At 42.4% G+C, this 25,471-nt stretch overlaps 1 protein-coding gene across 2 annotated transcripts in view; it reads right to left on the bottom strand.

Annotated features, from left to right (window-relative positions):
* fgf13a (fibroblast growth factor 13a) overlaps positions 1-25,471 on the bottom strand; it is a 359,051-nt gene that overhangs the window by 95,559 nt on the left and 238,021 nt on the right. The window contains exon 1 of one of the 2 annotated variants that reach the window (XM_069893548.1): positions 357-607. The exons of the other annotated variant lie outside the window; for it this stretch is intronic. Within the exon in view, the coding sequence (XP_069749649.1) occupies positions 357-546 (190 nt within the window). The 5' untranslated portion in view covers positions 547-607. Of the gene's footprint in view, positions 1-356; positions 608-25,471 lie in introns of those variants that run through there. 2 annotated transcript variants of the gene reach the window in all.

Below are 25,471 nucleotides of genomic sequence, written 5' to 3'. Positions count from 1 at the left end.
GGCTTGGCAGCGGCCGATGCGTGTCCACGGGGAAGTGGAGATTTCCCCTGTGGGAGCGGGGCCAGGGCGTGGAGCGCAGTCCGACACCCACCACGCCTCCGCGTGGCCCTACTGCCCGGCCATAGGTGTGGAGACGGGTCTCTCAAAGGCCCGCGGCCCGGACTGGCTTTGCCCTCCGCTCCAAGGCTGGGCGGCGGAGAGCTGTGGGGGCCCGGGGACACACATACTCTGCTCGCCCTCCCCCCGCCTCTGGCAGGGGGTTTCCCGGCGGCGGAGAGAGCCAGCTTCCCCCGCAACAGGCGGGACTCGGCCACACGCCGCGACGGGACACGTTGCTTGTCGAGGGGTTGCCTGACCTGGGCGCCTCCGCCGTCGCTTCTTCAGCCCGAAAATCCTGACCTTGGAGAAGACGGCGAACCAATGCTTCTCACAGATGCTCTTGCTTTCACTGGGACTGCTTATCCTCCGGGACGGGATCGACCTGTCCCTGTGCTCTCTGGCAAGTCTCTTCTGCCTGATCAGCGAGCTGGCGATGGCAGCAGCCATTGCAACACAGCGGCAGAGCTGCAGACTGGAGTCGGCACCGAGCGAAGAACAATTCAGATCTGTTGTTAATCACCCCGCAAATCTTCAGTCACCATCGCCTCCTTGTTAGCGCCAGCATCAACCTTCCGAGGCCGACGAGCACTGCGAGTCCTCTCAATAGTCTTCAATGAACGGGATGCAACCGCCAGTCTCTTCCGCGGCTCCAAACTCGGGGCAGGTTGGAGACAACTAACTCTGCGTCACCGCTCACCTCCAAACACCTGTTAGCCCAGTGGCTGTCTGGCTGTCTCTGCCCCTCTCCCACCCACCGAGCTCTGGGGTGGTGGTGGTGGGGGGTGACAGTCTCACGACAGAGAGGGAGCTCTCCACCAGCGGAGAGCAAGCAGCTGTCTGGGGAATCGGTTGGATCTGAGCGCCCGGTGAATCTGGAGCTGGTCTCCCCTCAATCAGACTATTCAAGACACAGACACATGTATTGACATTAAAAAGCACAACCGCAGTACTGGCGTCAAAGTCACACAGCCAGACGTGTGGTGTGCCAGTGAGCAGACCGGGTGATCTCAGGGACTCGGCTCATCAGCAGGCAGGTCGTGCCCAGCGCCCGAGCCCTGTCATTTCCAGTGCAGCACACACTTGCCCGCCTGCCGCTGGAACGAGCGCTGAGCCCAGGTGGCTGTGCGGGAGCGAGTTTGCAGGATCCCCGGCAAAGCTGCCGCGGCCCCGAGGCACGGTGCTGTCCTGCGCACCTCCAACCCGTCAAACATAAGGAGTGGAGCACCACTCCATCGTATGAAACCCTTCACAAGTGAAGCTCCTGAATCTTTTGTGGGGCTCCAGTTTGGCAGAGAGATCTGATGTTAGTTTCATTGAAGCTGAGTTTAGGGGGGGGGGGGTGTTGGAGGAGGGGTAGTTACAAAAGGTTGTTTTACATGGTGAATGGAAGAAATTATTTCAGAGGTGACGTAACCACAGGACAGAGATCTCAAGAGAACTAAAAAAAACGTCCAGACAAACGAAAGACGGGGCTTGCGTCCCAAGATCAGTTGTTATTCCCAGCGTGTCCTCGGTCTCATTTGCACAACCAAGCGGTTTGTACTGTGCAGTGATTCGATCCTCTCCATTGGTTTTGTCAGTACGACAGGAAAACCTCGCTGACTTCCAACTTCTCCCAGCTCTGATGAAAGGCGGTGGACCTTTCTCCACTGTCTGACCTGTTTATTACTGCGGTCGCTGCCCATCCCATCAGTCACCAAGACTTAGCTAGCCTGGAAATACCTCAGCTTTGACATTTTGTGTATAACATGTACTTGGTTGGACATCTCCTCCCTAGAAGCAGGCCCCCAATCCCTATTGCAGACGTTTCCACATCTCCCTTCCAGTATCATGGTGAACTGTTGAGGTTGCTTCTACTTCATTTACTGACTCTGGCAGTGGGGTTAACAGCAGGTCAATCCTCGGTGAGAACGGTCACTGCTCTCCGTGTCAAATCCTTTACACAAGGAATTTCATCTTCTTGATATTACCTCATATACTGAAAACATTAATTTCCTATCATATGTCCCAACCCATCGAACCTTTCCACAAACTCAAGTATTTTTTTAAACAAAAGGCAGACATTCCTATTTTTCATGGAATTAAGGTCAGCCATGACCATCATTCCACATTACTTGATAGTAGTCACCCCTTCTGATGGCCCAGGACTCCATAGAGATAACAGGTCAAGGCAAAAAAGCAATCAGAAAATGAATGGTTAACACTCCCTATAATGAAGTTGATTTTCCAGGCTCAGTGTCTTGGTTTTGTCTCACTTTTAAGAGTATTAAAATCGAACTTTAAAAATTAGATGTTTGACAGGCTTGTGGAAAAAAAATGCTGAATTAATTATGTCAATCTGAACTAACAAGAGAGAATTTCTCCCCATGGATACTTCCTGCCAACAGAGTTTCTCCAGCAGCTCTTTGCTCAAGATACAGGACAAAAGCCAATGAGTTATAGTTTTGTTGACCACTAAAGAAGGTTAGGTGCTGTGCGTTCATTCACCAGTGTGCACACATTTTAACATTTTTAGCTGCAGATATAACTAATGTTGTTTCACAGCTGAGGACAACAGAACACATAAACATGAAAGGTCATGGCGCAAAGTCCAGCATGAGAAGTGAGGTACCTATCACTTCCTTTCCATTCACAGAACACCCTTCAGTTAATGAAGTGTAAACCATTGTGGTAAACTGGGGAGTGACCACAATAAGACTGCAGTGTGATGATCTGATTGTGCATCTTTTGTCTCATTGCTTAGTGGCTGGATTTTGATGTTGACAATGGGAACACCTCTTCTGCTTTTTATTAAACATGGAACTTTTACATCAACTGTAGAGAGTACATAATAATAGTACAAGAAACAGGAGCAGGTGCCGGCCATCCAGCCCATTAAGCCCGTTCCACCATTCAACAAGATCACAGTTGACCGGGGCCTGGACTCAGCTCCACCTACCTGCTTTTTCTCCATAACCTTAATCCCTTGAGTATGCAAAAAATATCTAACTATGTCTTAAATACATTTAGTGAGGCAGCCTCTCCTGCTTCCTTGAGCAGAGAATCCCACAGATTCATTAATATCTGGGAGAAGCAGTTCTTCCTCATCTCTGTCTGAAATCTACTTCCCCAAATCTTCAGGCTATATCCCATAGTTTTAGTCTCAACTCCCAGTGGAAACACCTTTCCTGCATCTAGCCTATCCGTCCCTTGCATAATTTTATATGTTTCTACAAGATTCCACTCATTGTTCTGAATTCCATTGAGTATAGTCCCAGGTAACTCGATTTCTCCTCATAGGCTAAACCTCCCATTTCTGGAATCAATCTGGTGAACCTCCTCTGCACCACGTCCAGAGCCAGTATACCCTTTCTCGAGCAACAAGAACAGAACTGCACACAGATGTGGCCTCACCAGTACTTTGTACAGTGGCAACAGAACCTCCCTTCTCTAAAATTCAATCCCTTTAGCAATGAAAGATGATATTCCATTTGCCTTCTTGATTACCTGTTGCATCTGCAAACCAATCATCTTCCATTCATGCACAAGCACTCCTGAGCCCTTCTGAACACAAGATCTGGCCTCAGTTTAAATCGTCAAAGTGACCATCCTGATAATGCAACTGCTCCCTTCGTACAGCAATGGGATCATCCACCTAGATTGAATCTGTCATCTTAATACCAAGAACTAAGCAGAAGATGACACACGGATAATATTATCTTTCACACATTTATAAGGCAAAGATAAGACAATATCTACCAAACTATTGCATTAACTTGAAAGGTCAATTATGGACATTGGAAATTTGCAACATTCTCATAAATTCATTGTGAACAACCTCAAGCCTCGCAAAGACCTGGTGCATCAATAACTATTGACAGAGAATCAGATTATTCACTGAGACAAAGACAACTGGAAGTAACAGTGACTGAAATGGCTGTGGACAGATCAACTTCCAGCCTCCTTTGATGCTAATTCAGAAAGGATAGGTCTCATAGGTGATAAGATCTTGTGGAAATGAACTGGGCTCATATGGGGAGTATCACTGCCAATAAAGAACCACCAAATGATCATGTACGTCAAAATATCATTGCAGTCTAGGCATTGTTAATAGAAAGCCACAAGGCTGTCCCTTTATATCTATACAAAATAAAAGACAAAAACAGTTCTGCTCATGAATAAACTAAGTGTTCCAGAAACAATAATTCTTCATCTCAAGATTTAAAAAAAAACTTTATATATATATCTTCCTTACTTTTTAATTAATTTTAGTGAGCCCCAACGATTATTTTTTGTGCAAAGAAAGCATCCATGAACAATAACTTCCAAACAATGGTTTTCAACATCTTTCCTTGTTTTAAAGCCACTTTGTATTTTTACTCTTCCCCTTAATCTCTCAACTCCTAAAAGTTCTTTGAGCACATTTCTCTGATCCAGGGATCTGAAACGTCTTCGTGTTGACTGCTTCATTGTTAGCATCTCTGCATCCTGCACTCAAGGCCCTGTGCTGTGGATTACTGCTCTGCCTTTTCCCTTTTAGCATGTACGTCTCCAACCAAGCTGCTGATAAAATAGAAACACAATTCTGGAAATAGAACATTCCAGTACAGTACAGGCCCTTCGATCCACATTGTTGTGCCCACCTCCTCAACAATCTAAACCTTTTTTCTTTCCATTCACATACCAATTTAAGCGTTCCCTAAGCCAGAGGTGCTCTGTGATTAGTAAGGGATTGCTTAAGGTGGTGTGTGGGCAGAGAGAAAAAGTTTGAAAACCACTGTTTTTCTTCTTTGGCTTGGCTTCGCGGACGAAGATTTATGGAGGGGGTAAAAAGTCCACGTCAGCTGCAGGCTCGTTTGTGGCTGACCAGTCCGATGCGGGACAGGCAGACACGATTGCAGCGGTTGCAAGGGAAAATTGGTTGGTTGGGGTTGGGTGTTGGGTTTTTCCTCCTTTGCCTTCCACTGTTTTAATCATTCCTAATTGACTCATTATGTGCCCGGTTTCATAGCTCCAAAGGAAATGGGCCAGTGAGAATTTTTCTCAAGCAAAATATTTCAGTAACAATTAGGTCTAGAGCAGTGATTCTCAACCTTCCCTTCTCACTCATATCACCTTAAGCAATCCCTTACTAATCACAGAGCACTGAGGGCATAGGGATTACTTAAAGTGGTATTTGAGTGAAAAGAAAAATGTTGAGAACCACTGATCTAAACCTTCCCTACCTTAAATCAATAACCTAATTTTTCTTACATCCATGTGCCTGTCTAAGATTCTTTCAAATGTCCCTATTGTATAAGCCTACACTCCATTCCTTCCACTGCATTCCAAGTGCCCACTACTCTGTGTAAAAAAAAACATATGCCTGACATCTCCCCTAAACTTTCTACTCCTCACCTTGTTCAGATGTCCTCTCATGTTTGCTACTCTCATTCTTGAAAAAAGGTGCTGCCTGTCCACCCTATCTATGCCTCTCATAATCCTGTAGATCTCTATTGTCCCTTCTTATCCTTCATTTCTCCAACATTAACCTTGCCTTATAAGACACATTCCCCATTCAGGCAACATCCTGGTAATTCTCCTCTGCACCCTCTCTAAAGCTTCCACATCCTTCCTGCAGGTGACCAGAACTGAACACAACATTCCAAGTTTGGTCCAAAATTTTATACAGCAGATTGGGCAGCAAAGGTGGAGAGAAGTAACGTTTCAAGTCTATGATCTCTCATTAGAAGTAGAAAAATTTAAAAATCCGATATTGATCAATAGCAGAAAGAGGGAGGGCTTGAAATGTCTGGAGAGCAAGAAAGATGAATGGCACATGTGTTGGTGGTGAAGGCTTGTAAATAACAGTGTAGTTGTTTGGTGGAGGTGTTAATGGATGGAGATAAATCAGAACAAAAGAGAGTAAAGAAAAAGGTTGGAACAGTGAGACACATAACAGCACAGATACTCTAACAGAGATGACGCAAACAACTAAGAGATCAGGCAGCAACTGATGATAACTTTTCATCAGAATTTGTCACATAATACAAGCTCAGAAGGCTGCCTATCAGAAATGTAGTGTGTGATGTTGAGCTGGAGGTATAAATGAGCTGCTGCTCCTTCAGCTCATGTTGAGCTTTGATGAAACAATGTTGGAGGCAGAAAGACGTCAAGCTAGGAGCGAAACAAGAACACAAGAAGTAGGAGCAGGATTTGGCCATCCTGTCCATCGAGCCTCTCTACCATTCAATGAGATCATGGCTGATCTGATGATAAGACCATTTCCACCTATCTGCCTTCCCCCCCCCCCCCATATCTCTTAATTCCCCTATTTTGTAATAATCTATCCAACCTTGTCTTAAATATATTTTCTGAGGTAATGCCCACTGCTTTAACGAGTAGTGAATTACAAAGAAACACCACTCTCTGAGAAAAGCAGTTCCTCCTCGTCTCTGCCCTAAATCTACTACCCTGGATCTTGAGGCTATGTCCCATACCTCTAATCTTTCCCACCAATAGGAAAAACTTACCTACAGTTATCTGATCTATTTTTTCACAATTTTTATAAGATTCCCTCTCATTCTTCTAAATTCCAGCAAGTATAGTCCGAGAGGACTCAATCTCTCAGCTAACCTCCTCACCTCTGGAGTCAACTTGGAGAATCTCCTCTGCACTGCCTCCAAAGCCTGTTCACCCTTCTTCAAGGAAGGAGACCAGAACTGCACATAGTATTCTATATGTGGCCACACCAGTACTCTGTACAGTTGCAGCATAACCTCCCCGCTCTTAAATTCAATCCCTCGAACAATGAAGGCCAACATTCTATTTGCCTTCTTTATAGCCAGCTGCACTTGCAAACCAACATTTTGCAATTCATGCACAAACACTCCCAAGGCCCTCTGCGCAGCAACATGCTGCAATCGCTTGCCATTTAAATAAATAATCTGATCTTTCATTTTTCTTGATGTCAAGGGGATCACGCTGAAACCAAACACTAAATTACATTTCAATGATGGCGAGGGGCTAATTGTGCTATACTGGCCATCAGTCTCTCATGTTTCAAACCCCTGTTGCCTCACTCCCTCATTTTTGCATTCAGCCACTGAGCTTCATTCCTCTGCAAGCTCCTACCTCAATATGCCCTCACTGGCATTCAACTGCCTCCTCTCAACCTCTGGAATCAGGTCTGGTTTTGGGTTTGTAAACTTGCCCTTCATTTTGTCTTCTTCTTTTCATGAACCGATGTGGGGCGATTGAACAGTTGAGTCAAAGTCCAGCAGAGATCCCCAGGCTGGATGTCCTCTGCAGTAAGAACATCCAAGTTCTAGCCATTGTTGAATACAACAACTTGAGATTTGTTTCTGTCACCAAATCTTCAGCAGCAGAAGTTTAGCACAGAGACATCCAGGTTCTAAATTATTCAGAACCCCATGAGATTTGCCTTTATTCACAAATATAAATTCCTTGGCACATTCTTGCATGGCATTTTAGGTATGAGAATAATTACTTTGCAATGGGATAGTGCAGAGCTTGGGCTCACAAAAGGGGAAGATGCTGAGGATCCTTCAGCTGGACATCAGCCATCACAGCCCAGAAAACATCTGAATGCCATCCGGAGAGCGATGTCTACCAGCTCACCTCCAGTCACCCCAGCTCCCTCAGCTCTCAGCAGGTACAGAAGAAGTTATATTAACAAGGAATGATACAACAACCAGGATAGAAAGAGCAAGCTGAGCTCTTTCTGTTGAAAAGACAAGGAAAGGAGGCGGAGCACCAAATAAATGACAATGAATGATTTGGGAAGTAGACATGGTCCCAAATGCAAAAGAACCACATGCAGCACTAACAGATGCACTTAGAGGTTCAGGAAAATCTCGCTTCCCCAGAGAGCAGGCAGTATGTGGAGCTCAGCCACTCCTTATATTGGATAGTACAAGTACTTTTTAAAGGGAGAGCTAAATAAGCAGAAGAGAGGAGGGAACTGAAAGCGAAGTTGAAGAGGTGAGCTCTCAATAGGTCAGGTCACATGCACGGAAAGGAAAGAAAGGGTTAACATGTTTGGTTGAAGATTCCTCTTCAAAAATGGGAAAGATAGAAAGCAAATTTGCTGTAGGTTGAACATCGGGAGGGATGGACAGGAAAAAGAACTTCCTGATAGGGTGCGGCCAGTGTAGTAAACAGGATTATTTCATTGAAAGGTAAATGGGGAAGTCAGAGAGGGGAACCTGTCCTGTAAAAATTGCAGAATATGGCCAATTAGAGAATGAGAGTGAGAGAGAGAGAGAGAGAGAGAGAGAGAGAGAGAGAGAGAGAGAGAGAGAGAGAGCGCACAAACAAAGGAATATAGGAGCTGTGAAATGCAGGGCTGTAAGATGTGCACCAGAGGAAGTTGTGTTAATGAAGCAATATCACACAGAGACTGGCTAGTCCTGATGCAGACAGGTGCAGGACTTGATATTATCTCTGCAAGGCTCCAGTGGGCCCATATGAAAAATGTTTAAATGTCTGAACCATAATCTTATAATGAGCCAGATTATAACAGTGTGGGAGGCTGGGAAAGAGACCACATAATGATCACTGAGGTCTTCCACTATGGAAAGTCTTCCTCTAAAGAAAGGATGTGGAACAGTGAGAAAGATTTCAGAAGAGATTTATAGGGAGGTTGCAAATTATTTGAAAGATTTCTGAAAGAGAGAGGATATATAGTTATTTGGACTGTCATCAGCGGATTAAAGACAGTCAGCATGGTTTTGTGTGTGGTAGGTCATGTTTAACAAATCTTGTAGAGTTTTTTGAGAATATTACCAGGAAGGTTGATGAGGGAAAGGCCACTTATGCTTTTTATATGGATTTTAGTAAGGCTTTGCCAAGGTTCCACACAAGAGGTTGATTCAGAAGTTTAGGGCACTAGGTATGCATAGAAAGGTTGCAAACTGGATTCGAAATTGGCTTGGTGAAAGAAAACAGAGAGTGATGGTGGATGGTTGCTTCTCAGACTGGAGGTCTGTGTTGAGTGGTGTGCCTCAGGGACCTGTGTTGGGACCATTATTATTTGTTACCTATATATAAATGACCTAGGTGATAATGTGGTGAATTGGAATCGCAAGTTTGCGGATGACACAAAGATAGTGGACTGTGAGGAAGATTTTCAGAGCTTGCAGAGGGATCTGGACTAGCTGGGAAATTGGGCTACTAAATGACTGATGGAATTTAATGCAGATAAGTGTTAGGTGTTGCACTTTGGAAGAGTGAATTAGGGTAGGATGTACATACTAAATGGTAGGCCATTGAGGAATGCAGAGGAGCAAAGAGATCTGGGAATACGTATACATTGTTCCCTGAAGGTGGCGTTACATATGGACAGGGTTGTAAAGAAAACTTTTGGCATCCTAGCCTTTATAAATCAAAGTATTGAGTATAGAAATTGGAATGTTCTGTTGAAGTTATTCAAGTCATGGTGAGACCACACTTGGGACATTGTGTGTAGTTCTGGTCACCCAGTAGCAGGGAAGATATCAATAAGATTGAAAGAGTGCAGAGAAGATTTACAAGGATCTTGCTGGGTCTTCAGGAGTTGAGTTACAGGGAAAGATTAAACAGGTTAGGACTATACTCCTTGAACAAAGAAGGATGAGGGGAGATTTGATAGAGGTTAATGATTATGAGGGGTTTAGACAGAGTAGATGTGAGTAGGATGTTTCCACTTAGATTGGGGGGCATAAATATAAGAGGTCATAGCTTTAGGCTGAAAGGGGAGAGTTTTACACAGAGAGTGGTAGGAGTGTGGAATGAGCTGTCATCTAATGTGGTAAATGCAGATTCAATCTTGAGTTTTAAAAATAAATTGGATAAATACATGGATAGGAGAGGTCTGAAGGGTTACGGAATGAGAGCAGGTCAGTGGGACTAGTAGTTTTATTGGTTGGCACAGAGCAGAATGGTCGAATGACCTGTAACATTCTTTGGTTGCTTGGAATGAGGACTCTAGTTATCAGGGAGAGATTGGTTAAGTAGGGTTTGTTCTCTCCATAGTGTAGGACACTGAGGAGAGATATTATGGATGTTCATATAAATGTGAGGAGCACAGATCGTCACAGTCTTTTTTTCCCCCCATTGTGGTGGAGGGTATAGAAAGGAAAGATGAAAAGGGGATCTGAAGGATTTTATTTTTACACAGGATGGTGGGAATATGGAGTGTGCTAGCAGAAGAAAAGGTAGAAATAGGAACAATCATCACATTTACAAAGCATTTGGACAGGTTCATGGACAGGAAGGAACAGAAGCAAATTGGCCAAATGAAAGAAAATTGGATTACCAGAGATAGAATCTTGATCAGCATGGAAGTCAGCTCGAAGGGCCTGCTCCATGCTGTAAGACCCTATGACTGTCCATAGAATATATGAGATAGATAGAGCTGCAAGTTAGTCACAGTTTAATTTAGACAGTTTAACTTGGTTAACTTGGTCCATGCATACGAGAAAGGTAGAGGAGAAAAGATGGATGCAGCACCTCATGTGGTGGCTTAGGGAAGTACTGTCGAAAGTGGATGGAGACAGAGGAAGGGATCAGGAAACAGTTTCTTCAATGTGCTGCAAGGGGAGAGGTTCCTCTACATTGCAGAGGCTGGAAGATCACTTTGTTGAGCACCTCGGCTCGTTCCACTGCAATAGTGTGGATCTCCCAGTGACCACTTATTTCAATGCCCCATCCCATTCCCTTGCTAACATGTCTGTCCATGGTCTCATCCACTGCCAGACTGAGACCACCTGCAAATTAGAGGAACAACACCTCATCTTCCAACCAGGCACCCTCCAACCCAGATGGCATTAATATCGACTTCTCTGGCTTTCGTTAAACGTACCCCCTGTCCTTTCCCTGTTTCCCTTCACACAGGCATGATAAATTCTACCTAGTCCCTTATCACATCCAATTACACCTTTTGTTGGTCTGGATTCCTCCCCCATTGTTTGAATTCTGACACTTTCTGATGTATCCAGATTCCGTCTTTTCTGATTTTTCCTTGAAGAAGGGCTCAGGCCCAAAACATCAGCTGTATATCTTTGCCTCCTATAGATGATGAAAAGATCACCTGAGTTCCTCCAGCGTTTCGGTGGTTTTCCAGATTGCCGGTCACTTTGTAGAATTAGCAGGAGAGACCTTGAGCCTCCTGTTGCCTGCAACACCTAATCCCATTCTTATTATGATCTAACAGTACCTTCCTGCTCTGATGCAATGTCTTAAAATAAGATAAATGAACCTCATCCTCCCCCTAGACACAATGCAGCCTTCCAGGTTCTTGATTGAAATCTACAATTCACTTTCTCTGTTACAACCAGATGCATTGTTGGTTTTTCTGTTTCCTGACTTGCTGTACATATCCAACAATTCTGTTCAATCCTGCCTATGTTCCCAGAGAGAGAGAGAAAAAAAAGACAGGAATTGCAGTAAGTCTCCATTTGATGGCATTAGACAGGAACCTGTAATGCCAAATGCCAGGTGCTGTTTGCAGGTCTCTCTGGCCAGACCTGGATGTCTGGCAAGTGGAAGATGGAAGAGTTTTTTCCAAGATTCAAGATTCTTATATTGTCATGTAATAAAACAGATGTAATATTACATGATATTGCACTTAGTCAGCTGTAAGGCAGACAAAGATTTGCCATCAGCAGAAATTGCAGTCAGAGAGACAGAAGCAAAAGAAAGTCCCTTCAGAGTCAATGAGTGCCCATGGATTTGCCTCTAGCACTCTGCAGCCACACAGACTTCAGTCCAAACCATTGGCAATCTGAGCTCCAGATCAGGAAGCCTTCAGCGCTTGTGTCCCTCAGGAGCCCCTCCTGCCCTCAGCACCCTCTCGCATCCTGTTTCTGATATCTGGTACCCAACAGTTAGTCTTGAGTAAGTCTCCAGCAGTCCATAGCCTGATGTGAGTTCTTTACCCGTAAATCGGCAGCAACCCGCAGTGAGTTCCTCATCTCGAGTCACCAGTAGCCTGTGTTTCTTCAGCTGCAGAGCTCCTCACTAGTCCCCTGCTGTGATCACCATCCCGCAGAGTTATCTCCTCTGCTTTTTCCTTCTCAAACAGGGGGTGTTCTCCCCATTCTCCTGTGCCCTGCGCTAGTCCTCTACAACCCCATGAGGCTGCTGTCAGCTCAGGGCCTGTCATCTTGGGCCAGACCCCACAGTGGCAGATTTTAAAATAAAACACTGACAGCTTCTTTAACAGACCATTTAAAGCCTGTATGGAGCCATCGGTAGTAGGAGTGGATGGAAGAGCCCTGCAGAAGAGCGCTGTGTCTCTGTTCCTTACAACACGTTCCTATTAGAATGAAGGGCAAGTCTGGCAGGAGCAGGGAGTCCTAGTTAACGTGGGATATTGCAGCACTAGGAAGGAAAAAAAAAGGTTAATGTCAGGTGCAGGTAGCTGGGATCAAGTGAACCCCTTGAGGGATTTGCCGTATATTTAAGGGAGAAATCAGGAGGGTAAAAAGGGGACATGTAATATCCTTGGCAGATAAGATAAAGGAGAATCCTAAGAGATTCTCTAAGTATACTGAGAAAAAGGGTAATTAAGAATCAGGTAAGTCTCCTTAAGAATCAGTATGATCATTCAAGGGTGGATTCAGTGGAGGTCACTGAGGTCTGAAATGAAGATTTCTTACCCTGGTAAATCTCATCTGTACCCTCTCCATAGCTTCTACGGAGAACCATAGAACAATTACAGCTCAGAAACAGGCGACCTCAGCCCCTCTAGTCTGTGCCGAACCATTCTTTTTCTTTAGCCCCACTGACTTGCACCCTGTCCATAGCCCTCCATACTTCTCCCATCCATGTACCTGTCCAAATTCTTCTTAAATGTTAAAATTGAGTATGTATTTACCACTCCAGTTGGAAGCTTGTTCCACACTCCCACCACTCTCTGTGTGAAGAAGTTCCCCCTAAACTTTTCCCCTTTCAATCTTAACCTATGTCCTCTGGTTTGTAACCCACCTACCCTCAGTGAAAAAAGCCTATCTACATTTACTCTATCTATCCCCCTCATAATTTTAAAAAAAACCTTCATCAAATCTTCTCTCATTCTTCTACACTCCAGGGAATAAAAACTCTAAGCTGTTTAATTTTCCCCTGTAACTCAGTTCCTGAAGTCCAGACAACATCCTAGTAAATCTTCTCTGCACCTTTTCAATTTAATTGATATCTTTCCTGTAGTTAGGTGACCAAAACTGCACACAATACTCCAAATTTGGCCTCACCAATGTTTTATACAACTTTACCATAACATTCCAATTCCTGCACTCAGTACTTTGATTTATGAAGGCCAATATGCCAAAAGCTCTCTTTAAAACTCTATCCACCTGTGACGTCACTTTCAGGAATTATGTACCTGTAGTCCCAGATCCTTCTGTTCTACTCACTCCTCAGTGCCCTACCATTTATCATGTATGTCCTTTTTGGTTCGTCCTTCCAAAATGCAACATCTCACACTAAATTCCATCTGCCATTTTTCAGTCCATTTTACCAGCTGGTCCAGGTTCATCTGCAAGCTTTGAACAATTTCTTCGCTGTCCACAACACCTCCAATCTTACATCTGTCCTGTAATGAGGCAACAGAAATGATCACAATATTCTAAGTGTGGTCTCACCAGAGTTTTATTGAGCTGCAACATTACCTCAGGATTCCTGAGCTAAATTCCATGATGAATGAAGGCCAGCATAACATAAGACTTCCGAATGACCTTATCAACCTGCGTGACAACCTGCAGTGTAGTCTTTCAGATTGGAGGCCTGTGACCAGTGGAGTGCTGCAAGGATCCACGTTGAGGGCTTGGTGTTTGACATCTATATTAACAACTTGGATTAAAATGTAAGGTTCATGATTGATTCAGTGCCCTCCATAATGTTTGGGACAAAAACATTTTTTTCCTTTATTTGCCCCTGTTCTTCATGGTTTAAAATTTGTCATCAAACAATTCACATGTGATTAAAGTGCTCATTGCAGATTCTATTCAAGATTATTTGTATACATTTTGGGTTGACCATGTCAAAATTACAGCATTTATTTTTATACATAGTCTCCTCATTTCAGGGCACCATAATATTTGGGACATAGCAATGGTATGTATGTACTTCAGTGCATATTCCTTTCATGCAATGACTGCTTGAAGTCTGTGTTTCACAGACATCACCAGGTGCTGAGTATCTTCACGGGTGAAGCTCTACCAGGCCTCTCATGCAGCCATCAGGAGCTCATCCCCTTATGTTTTCTCTTCAGCATATGGAAGGCATGCTCAGTTGGATTTAGATCGGGTAACTGAATTGGCTATTCAAGAATTTTCCAGTTTTGAAAAACTCCTTTGTTGCTTTAGCAGTATGTTTGGGATCATTATCTTCCTGTAGGATGAAGCGCTGACCAATGAATTTGGAGACATTTGCTCAAACCTGAGCAGGTAAGATGTTGCTGTACTCCTCAGAATTAATTTTGCTACTGTTATCAGCAGTTACATCATCAATAAAGATAAGTGTGCCAGTTCCTGTGGTGGCCATACATGCGCAGGCCATAACACTCCCACCATCATGTTTCACAGATGAGGTGGTATGTTTTGGATCTTGGGCAGTTCCTTTATCTCTCCACACATTGCTCTTGCCATCACTCTGATACAGGTTAATCTGGGTCTCATCTCTCCACAAGACATTTTTACACAATTCTGCAGGCTCTTTTAAATACTTTTTCGCAAACTGTAATATGGCCACCCTGTTTCTGTGCCTAACTAATGGTTTGTATCTTGCAGTGTAACCTCTGTATTTCTGTTCAGGAAGACTTCAGCGGACAGTAGTCAATTACACATCCAAATCTGCCTCCTGAAGAGAGATTGTGATCTCTTGGACAGGCATTTATGGATTTTTCTTCATTATGATGAGAAATCTTCTGTCTTCAGCAGTGGAGGTCTTCCTTGGCCTACCAGTCCCTTTGCGATTACTGAGCTCACCAATAAACTCTTTTTAATGATGTTCAAATAGTTGACTTTGATAATCCTAAAGTTTGGGTGATGTCTCTTACTGTTTTAATTTTGTTTTTCAGCCTCATAAATGGCTTCTTTGTCTTTCAATGGCACAAGTCTGGTCCTCATGTTGAAAACTGGCAACAACAAAATTCAGAAGTGATCAAAAGCTTAGAAGCTCTCTTATACCTGCAGCAATTAAACATTCCTGAGTACTCACAAACATCTGAGAAGCCAATTGTCCCAAACACTCTGGTGTCCTGAAATGGTGTTGGCGGGGGGGGGGGGGGGGGGGGGGGGGGGAAACGACGACTATGTCCAAAAGTGCTGCAATTTCTACATGGTGAAACCAAAATTATACAAATAACCTTGAATAAAATCTGGAATATATCCTTTAATCACATGAATTGTTTGATTACAAATTTAAAACTGTGGAGCACAGGGGCAAATAGAGGATAGAGAGATGGAATTTAACCCAACCAAGTGTGAAGTGTGAACAGCAGAATTTCCACTGTGATTGGCAGGATGATGGCAGTGATGTAGGTGCAAGTACATGGTTCCCTGATAGTGATAACACATCTTAACAAGGATGTGAAGAACAAACTTTCCTTGCTTATCTTCAATTGGTCAAGGCACTGAGCACAAGATCATGTTTCAGCTGTACAAGACATTGGTGAGACTGCACATGGAATATTGTGTGCAGTTCAGGTTGCCATGTTACAGGAAGGCTATGAATAGATCCGAGAGGGTGCAGAAAAGATTCCCAATGATGTTGCTGTGACTGCAGGGCTTGAGTTATAAGGAAATACGGGATGGGTCAGGATGAAGCAGTGAAGGTTACTTTACAGAAGTTTATAAAACCATGAGGGTATAGATGATGTAAATGGACACAGGTTTCCCCCTACAGTAGAAAGACTAAAACTACAGGATATGTTAAAAGTGAGAGAGTCAAAGGAACTCTGAAGGGCAAAAATGGTGGGTATAGAATGAGCTGCCAGATAAAGTGGGAGATTTAAAAGACATTTGGACAAGTATGTGGATGGGAAATGTTTAGCTATGGGTCAAAAGCAGACAAACAAGACTCACTCAGGAAGACACCACCATATCCTCTCTGCCTACTGCCTCCAGAAATGCATCAACCACATGACTGATACAGCTTATCCATTGGCAATCCTGGCCTCATTCATTCGGTGGTATTACCCCAGTTATCCCTTCCCCACCCTCTCTGTGGCTCGACATTACCTTGTTTTTTCCTCCCCAGTTCTAGTGCACGGCCTTTGGCCGGAAATGTGAATTGTTTCTCTTTCCACACCCACTTCCACATCTGTTGTTTGCAGTGTTTTCTGTTTTTATTTCCTATTTCTAGCATCTGCAGCGCTGTCGATTTGCATGGTCCATTTTAAGTGCCCAAAATGTGATTCAATTGCTGGGCAGCTTGTATATTTGGTGCGAGTTTTCAAGAATTGCACGATAATTGCACTGTATTATCATTTAACTTTATAAATGAAGCAGATGCAAGCCATCATTTAAAAGAAGATAATCTCCATAATTGTCTCATGAGCAGAGCTGTCATGGATGGCATTTAATAATTTTTGTGATTTGTCGACAGTCACAATGATTGGCAGTTAATTAATCTACAAGAATGAATCAGGATGGAAAGGAGAAATAACAAACCAAAAGATTCCCAATTCTGTCCTTAATCATATTCTGTCCAGATCTTAGAAAGTTTAAGTCGAATCTTAAGCACATGATCTTTTGTGAGGTCCCCTGGAGTATGTAGTGAACATAAAAAAAATTATGGTGGGTGTAGAGTTACTAAGAATCTGCTCTTGCAAGAGGAAGTTTCCCTTTTTTTAGATAAGGAAAACTTATGTCCCCTCCATGGACACCATCTACATCTTCTACTGCCTTGAAAAGGCCACCAACATTCTAAAAGACCCATCACATCACAGAGACATTCTCTTCTCCCCTCGAGGAGAAGGCTTAAGAGTGTAAAAACACACCAACAGTCTGAAAGACAGTTTCTTCCCCACAGCTATCAAGCTCCTGAATGAACCCCTCCACGGTGCTCTAATGCTGCCCTTTCTTGGTGCCGACTAAACCTCCTTTCATTTAATCCTGCACGCTGTAAATTGTGCACTTTACATGACTGTGTAAATGAAAGAGATAACCTGTAAGACTGCACACAGAGGAACCTTTCTAGGTCATTTGTGATTTAAAAAAATGTAAACTGAAAAAACAGCCTTGTATGTTGCATTGTATAGGGCACCCTAAAGCAGAGCCCTTGCCAGGGAGTCTGGGGCCTATGTGAACATGAGTGTAATGACAGAGAGCTAGTGATCCTCCTGACCATTACAGAGAGACGGAGACTAATTTGTTGTAGCTTTGGAGGGATTCAAGATGGATATAAGTGCAAAGGGCAGAATCATTATGCAAAGCAATGTTTTTACGAAGAGAAAAAAAAAACGAAGTGAAAGTGTGCACACTGTACACACTATAGAAGAAACTGCTCTCAGTGGTACACTTTTCATTGGCAAGGTAGAGCAGGAAGATTATAAACTAACAGACACTGTACAGCCAAATGTGAACAGAGTCGAACAGGACAAGTGAACTGTGTCATGCATACAAATGGAGCAAATATTCCTTTCAAGCTGGACATAGGGGCGAAGGTCACTTTGATCTGTGAGCGCAATGTCAGGGCAATGAGGATAAAGCCATACATCCATGCAAATCTTGCACAGCTCAAAGCTTACAATGGACAAAAGTATCGATACGAAATGTACATGTAAACTCGAGGTGAAAGTTAACGATAAAGAGCATCATCTCAGGTTTGCTATAGTCACAGATGGACATGAATCACTGCTGGGTGACAAAGCATGTGAAAACTTAAGCCTGGACAAGAGAGTGTACACCCCAGGGAAACCTATTGTGTTAGTTGATACATTATCCAGGGCAACGACGCAAAGTGAAGCACACAATGAGAGTTCCACAGAGACAGATGTGAATCTCCACGTGAACATGATCACTGAATCACTTTCCATATTGGATATGAAATTCAAGCAGGTCACAGCTGAAACAGAAAAAGACACAGTTCTACAGAAGGTCGTTAAAAATCTGAACGAAGGATGGCCTAGAGGTGAATGTCAGCCGTATTTCAACATCAGAGCTGAGCTGAGTGTTGTTAATGGGCTTCTACTCAGACAGAGCAGAATTATCATTCCTCAATCACTGTGACATGAGATGCTGAAAAGGATGCATGAGGATCCTTTGGCCAGGGATAAATGCTGACATTGTCAGGATGGTTTCCAGCTGTGAGACCTGTTTGAAACATCATGCAAAGCAGACAAAGGAACCCATGATAATAAATGACTTATTAGCAGAACCATTGCAGACATTTGGGACTGATCTGTTCCACAAGGATGGAAAGAATTACTTGCTGGTTATTGATTATCTATTGAACTATCTGGAGATTGCATTACTTCCTAATATGTCTGCTGCTTGTGTGATCAAATATATACAATCAATCTTTGCAAGACATGAAATTCCTCAAATTTTCTACAGTGACAATGGACCATGCTACAGATGTAGAGAACTCCATAACTTTGAGGAAGAGTATGATTTTTGATGTATGACTTCAAGTCCTCTGCATCCACAAATGGTAAAGCAGAGAAAGGAGTTCACATAGTCAAACAGTTGCTCAAGAAAGCACAAAACCATGGCTCATATCTGTATCTAGCTCTATTGAGTTATAGAGCTTCACTACTTGAACGTGGTATGTCACCAGCTGAGCTCCTGATGGGACGTAGACTATACACAACACATCCCTACTTTGCAGGCCCAAACAAGAACAGAGATGTCAAAGATGATGAACGGAAATAAAAGCATCTGCAATGGAGACAAAAAGCAAACTATGACAAGTCAGCAAGAAACTTAGGGCCACTTGTACAACATGATACAGTGAGACTCAGAGATTCCAACACTTGGGACAAAAAGACTACTGTTCTGAAGGAAGTAAATCCAAGATCCTACACTGTCAGAACAGAGGATGGTCAAATACCAAGAAGGAATTGAAAGAGCCTGCTGAAAATGCAAGAGACACTGCAGGAACAGACCAATGCGGAAGATCCAGCCTGCACAGCAACAGAGGAAACACCACCAGTGCTAGAGAGTAGTGGAGCAGCAGAGCCGACACAAGCACCTGTGTTAAGAAGATCCACACGTTATCAAAGCACCTGACAGACTGAATCTCTAAAAGAAAAAGAACTGCACACTTAAAAGGTTTGTGCTGCTGATGTTGTGTTTACATTTGTGTTGAACTTTAAATTGAAATGAAAACCATATTAGTGTGTCATGTTAGATTAAACATCTCAAGGAAAGGGGATGCAACGATAGAGAGCTAGTGATCCTACTGAGCACTAGAGGGAGTCAGAGACTAGTTTGTTGCAACTTCGGAGGGATTCAAGATGGATGCCTCCACATGCTCTTGAGTGTATAGCTAATAAAGTATAGTTGTTTTAAAAGAATTAGTTTCCTTTCTGCTTAAAAGAAACATCGCAAGGAAGTCCTAAAGCAGTTCCCTCAACAGGGAGTCTGGAGCCTGTGTAAACAATGGGTCCTAAAGCAGGGTCCTCAACAGGGAGTCTGGAGCCTGTGTGAACAGAACACGACAAGCAGTCTGCGTCCAGTGTGAGCAGGAAGTCCTAAGGCAGTGCCCTCAACAGGGAGCCAAATTAAGCTAGTGCTGGGCCTGTAGCATATGCTATAAAGGGGCCCTAAATTTAAAAAAAATACACATAAATATTAAAACATCTAGTAGTTTAAAAGAGAGAACAAAAAGGGCAAAAGGGACACCAAATGCCAGGGGAAGCTAACTTCAGAGGAGAGAGATGAACTCAAAGAGATAAATCATTTCAAATGAAACTTTGAACATTTTATGAATGGATACAAACTTACGCAGATGAAGCAAGTTTCAAGGGGAGTCATTGGACGGGCAAAGGGGAGAGGCAGCAGGGTAAAGGACAAAGAGTTTTCAGTTGAATATCTGGTGGTGGGCAACAGAAACCCCAGCAAAGGGGTTTGTCAGAAGTTCTGCAAGTGGCTGGAGACCTGCCTGGCCATCAGTACCTGCGGCAGTCCCTGCGGTATCATGCAGACTCCCTGCTCTTGCTCCAGGGATGACAGCATAGGCAGTCCATCAAAATGTTGGGCTTAAATAAAAAGGAAGATGGCGTTTACTTGGAGCATTGCATCAAGAACCCCAAGGACAGCACTGAACAATTAAATGAAACAATTTCTCTTTTTTATTCTCATTAGTCACTTAAAGCCATTTGATTATAATCCAAGTGAAGATTTCACTCATTGAGTATTTTTTGATAACTTGTTTTAAGTTAAATTTTCAGAGTGTTAGAATGGACTTGTTAATTTTTTTTCATCCATGCCTTTCTCTTAAATGTTTATTATCTGTTCTTTGATTGGCCCATAAGTACTTATATGTGAATGCAAATGTAACAACAGTTAGCTGCATTGAACAATTTCCTAAATGTCTATTAAAACCTCTGCAGAACATGCTTCAGTTCACTGACTACATCAAAGTTGCAATGTTAAAGAAGTGAACTTTGACTTGGGCAGAGAGTTGTAAACATTAAAACAAGAAGTTCAAAATGGGGAAATAGGTCCAATTATTGAAATCTGGAGTAAATAAATTGGATATTTCCAATGTCAAAAATTGGCATCATCACATGTTCTGTGCAAATTCCTGACATGATTTTCATTTTAACTTAGTGGAGCTAAACTAAATACATGCAAAAGCTGTAAAATCCACAAGGACAAAGGAAATTCTGAAAATACACAGGCAGTTTTGACATTGCAACACAAAAGGGCAAGCGAGCATCTGGTGAAGGTTTTCCATCTGAAATTATAACCTGCTGTGTGTTCTAGTGGTTTCACATTTATAACATTTCAATTCACAAGGATGGAGCTGGGCTGAGAATTCTCAGAAAAGGACTGATGTATTTTTCATTGGTTCTGAAAATACATATAAAAAAGGAGCTGGCTAAAAATGTTATAACACAAGACTACCATCACAAGGTGTGTTGATGATGGCTGTAAATGTCACTATTGTAAAGGTTGTAAAATCATAATCCTCATAATTTAGCACAAGGTGTTGCCCTATCTTCCTTTTTAGCCACTGACAGAATTTAAAAGTGTGGCTTCACTGAAATTGATTTTAATGCATTGAAACTGTATATCTAGGAATTGAATTAGCTTTCACCAATTGGAGTTGTGGATGGCAAAGGAGGTGGTCAATATGTACTGCAGGAAAAAGATCACATAGAAAATTTGGAAGAGAAATAGAAGATGATGTTTAATTCAGACAAGTGTAAGGTGTTGCATTTCTGGAAGTTAAGTGTAAGAGTAAAGTGTACAATTAATAGCAGGGTCTGTAAGAGCATTATTGTATGAAGGAATTTTGGAGTGCAAGTCCCTAGCTCCCTGAAAGTGGCAACACCAGTGATTGGATGGTAAAGAAGACATATACTAATCTTCATTAGTCATACATTAAGTATAAACATTGGGAAGTCATGTTGCACTTTATAAAATTCTGGTTAGATCACATTTAGTGTATTTCTTTCTTCTTTCTTTGGCTTGGCTTCGCGGACGAAGATTTATGGTGTGTATTAACATTGTAGGAAAGATGTGAAGGTTTTGGACAGGCAGGATGTTGCCTATAATGGAGACCATGCGCTACAAGACAAATTTGGATTGAGGGGAGACCTGAAGAAAGTGTATGAAAGGATGAGAGTCATAGAAAAAAAGAGTTATGTGAAATTTAAGATTGGCTAGACAGTCAGAATTATCCCAGGGTGGAAATTTCAAGTTTTTTTTTACACATTTAGTGGAAGGTAGTCAGTCTTTTTTCCAAAGGTGGAATTGATAAAAGGTGGAAGGCATAGTTTTAAGGTGAGTGGGAAATTTTAAAGTACAATTACATGATACTTACAGGTTTTTCTTTCACATAGAGTGGTAAATTCTTGAAATGCATGCTTGGGTGGTAGAATTATATACAATAGCAACACGTAAGAAGTATTCAGATAAATATGAATGGGAAAGGATTAGAGGGATACAGTCCACATGCAGGAAGATGGGATTAATTTAAATGTTCATTATGGTCAGTGCAACCATGCTGGCCAATTTCCATATTTCTGTGAATGAAAGGAGCAACGGGGGCAAAGAAATAGTTGGGGATTAGTTTTATGTCCAAGTTTCCATGCCTAACTCAATTGTCCTTTTTAAAACAAATTGAGTTAATCACAAGGACAGAATTTCAAGAGAGAAGTAAATAGGACAATGTAAGATTGTGATTAAAGCCCTGTCTCTTTCCACCCTTCGAGCTACAAATATCTTTTCCCATGGTAAGTAAATGGGACAAGCCTGGAGCTGAATGGAAACAGAGAATAGATGTAAGATGATTTCCAAATACACAATAAAAATGGAAGGTCAAGAACTAATTATTTTTTTCTCCTCCTCTTCAACTTCCATCTGGCTCCTCATGTTCTTGAGGTAGCATTTTTTCTCCAAGGTGAGACATCTGTGCTTGATTTCAGTAATGTCAAGTATCTGAATTATTGACTAGGAAATGCACGGTTAGGTTTTAAATGTGTACATTGCAGGATAACAGAAGTGTTGAATAGGTGATTTTTTTTAGAATTTTAAACATTGATGAAGAAGATATAGGAAAGATGTTCTTCATCAATATTTCATACTGGATGCCAACACATTAGGAATGTAATTTGAGGAACTTGTGGAATGACAACAGAGGAAATGTTACAGTGGTCTGCAAACTAAAAGGTTACATGAGGGTCGGAGGGTAGAGACAATTGGGACTCTGTGAGCATCATCAACCTACAGTTGACAAGAAGTTGCATCAGGTTATTGAACAACATGAAAACTTGTGTCAGAAAAACCTCTACAAAGTTACATGGGAACAGTTGTTGGCTATATTCAGCTGTCCACATCACCTGCTATCACTAATGCAGATGACTGCTCTGGGATATAAATATTCATGAGCAATTTAAATTACTGTGTTTGGTGCCTTATTCCTTCATTTAATCTCTTCTATGTTGGCTTTATTTTGGTTCTTCATCATTGCATGTTTATTTGATTTTCACCTAACCATCTCCTGGTTGCAAATGGAAAACTATGGCTTCGTCTCAGCTGAGAAACCAAAACACTGCCCAGCATTTAACATGAGTGCACAGTGAAAGAAATCCAGGCATAAATGCACATATACACAGAGACAGACGTCATGACAGTGAAGCTCATCGTTCTTGGTGTAGTAATTTCATTCGCTGCCTATTTGATCTTAAATGCAGGCCTGCACAACACAGTTGTTTTTGGCATCTCTAGACTACAGGAGGAAAGGTCAAAACCAGTTCCCAGTTGGTAATGTTACAAATGAAATGGGGAGTGGGCAAAATTGTAAAGAGCATTACATGCCTGTCACCCCTCGGTAACTATTTCAAGGTAACTGAGTTTTTCTCTTGGCAGATGCTGAGTTCCCAGCGTTTCTTGTTTGTATATGATAAAGTGCTCCTGATATATTCACAAATTTTATATTCATAAGCATCAAATCTAATCAATATCAATCATAAAACAAAAAAAAACAAACACTACATTGAAAGAATCTTGGGCTATGGACATATGGTGAAGGTTGAAGTCGGAATAATGCTTATTACAACAATACTACAAATATTACAATAGTATTCAAGAAAAAAGGTTCTAGTTCGTTGATGTTTATAGAAAATATGTTTATATTTTAAAATATCAACCTGATTAATAATATGGTCCCGGGAAAAAGGTGAGCCGGAGTAGGATCGAGGACTGATGTAGTGAGCGAGCGATTGTTCAGGACCACGGACATCTCCCCACTCGCCAGGACCATGGAGAGTTCCCCGCTCACTCCCTGGAACTGGGCGTTGGTTGCATTATCTCAGATAAGTTCAACAGTAAATTCTATTTCACCAAGAAATATAGATACTGGTGAACATTATTTTCATCAGTAAAACAGCAATAGGATCGGACCCAAAGAAATAGATACTGTGCTTATTTTCTTGGGTAAATGGCAGTATAATTAATGCTCTAAAAGGTCGCCTGTAATTGGCGACATATTTCACAAAGGCAACCGCACTTTCTCCTACCTGAGGAAGATCTTTTCAACACCAAATCCATGTTTGAAACTCTTAAAAATGGTTCCAACGACTGGCTGTTGTCCGCAACGGGCTTGCAGGCGGAGAGGGCAGACCCGAGAAAGTTTATGGCATGAAGAAATGTATTCTCTTAGGCACTGGCCCGAACCATCCAGGCCGCACATTAGGTATGGAGAGATCATTAATGGACATTAGTGAGAGAGCATTATGACTCTCACCGTATCATTAATGATTCATTCAGGAACTCTGGAGGTCTGGCAACTTGCGTGCACTTTCGCAGACTTTCAATGCATTATCTTGTAGAATTTCCTCATAAAACCAAATTGAACCCATTTCCAGCCCAAGCATTTTCAATTTCTGCTCTCGAATTACCAGAATAGTTGTAAGATGATAGCTTGCCTTCTTCTTGGCGCACGGTGCATTAAGTCATATCAGCCGTACGCCCGAATCTGTGCTCAGATTCTTCAGATTAGTAACCGCTAATCTAACCTTTTTGTGTCAAGTGGAAAACAATATTGCTCGGTCACTTTACAGCCTTGAATAATTGATAAAGAAGGAATGTGGCCACAGTTCGGAAGCTCCACTGCCCATATTGAAAATAAGGAAATCTGTTAATTTACCAGCGAACACGCTAATATCTTAGCATTTTCATGACGTTCTCATCTTGTCGCTACACCCCGTTTATCTCCTCTTTCGCTTTTCTCCTCAGACTATCTCCCTTCTTTACCCCTGATCCTGCCACAAGGTCACGGACATGAAACGTCGACAATTCCTTTTCCCCCATAGATGCTGCCTGACTCGTTGAGTTCCCTCAGACCTTTGATTTTTTTCCCCTCCCCAGATTCCAACATCTCCACTCTCTTGTGTTGCCATGGATTTCATGATTGCCGATTGTGCATTTTGTTGGCTTGATCCCTGAAGGTGAATTTTCCTTTTGTAATTCTGGTTTAATGACCGTTCACTGTGACAGGTGAACATCTCCAACCCCGCTCAGGGTTGAACTATTTTGTCTCACTTCATTCATCTACTCTGGACAAGGTCCCTCCCCCGCAACCCTTTCTTTACTCAGGAGTCTTCTCAGTTTCACAGCAGCAAGCACCCTCCCCCCACCCGCAATTTGAATGAGGGAATGCTCATTTTTTTTTGGCAAAATTTACTGTTACGAGATCATTACCATAACACAAACTGCACCTCCTGAAGTAAACAAGC

The sequence above is a fragment of the Narcine bancroftii genome, chromosome 8 (genome assembly GCF_036971445.1).
Source record: "Narcine bancroftii isolate sNarBan1 chromosome 8, sNarBan1.hap1, whole genome shotgun sequence".
Taxonomy (NCBI): Eukaryota; Metazoa; Chordata; class Chondrichthyes; order Torpediniformes; family Narcinidae; genus Narcine; species Narcine bancroftii.
The sequence above is the reverse complement of the archived record's forward strand: the minus strand, read 5'-3'. Positions and strand labels throughout refer to the sequence as shown.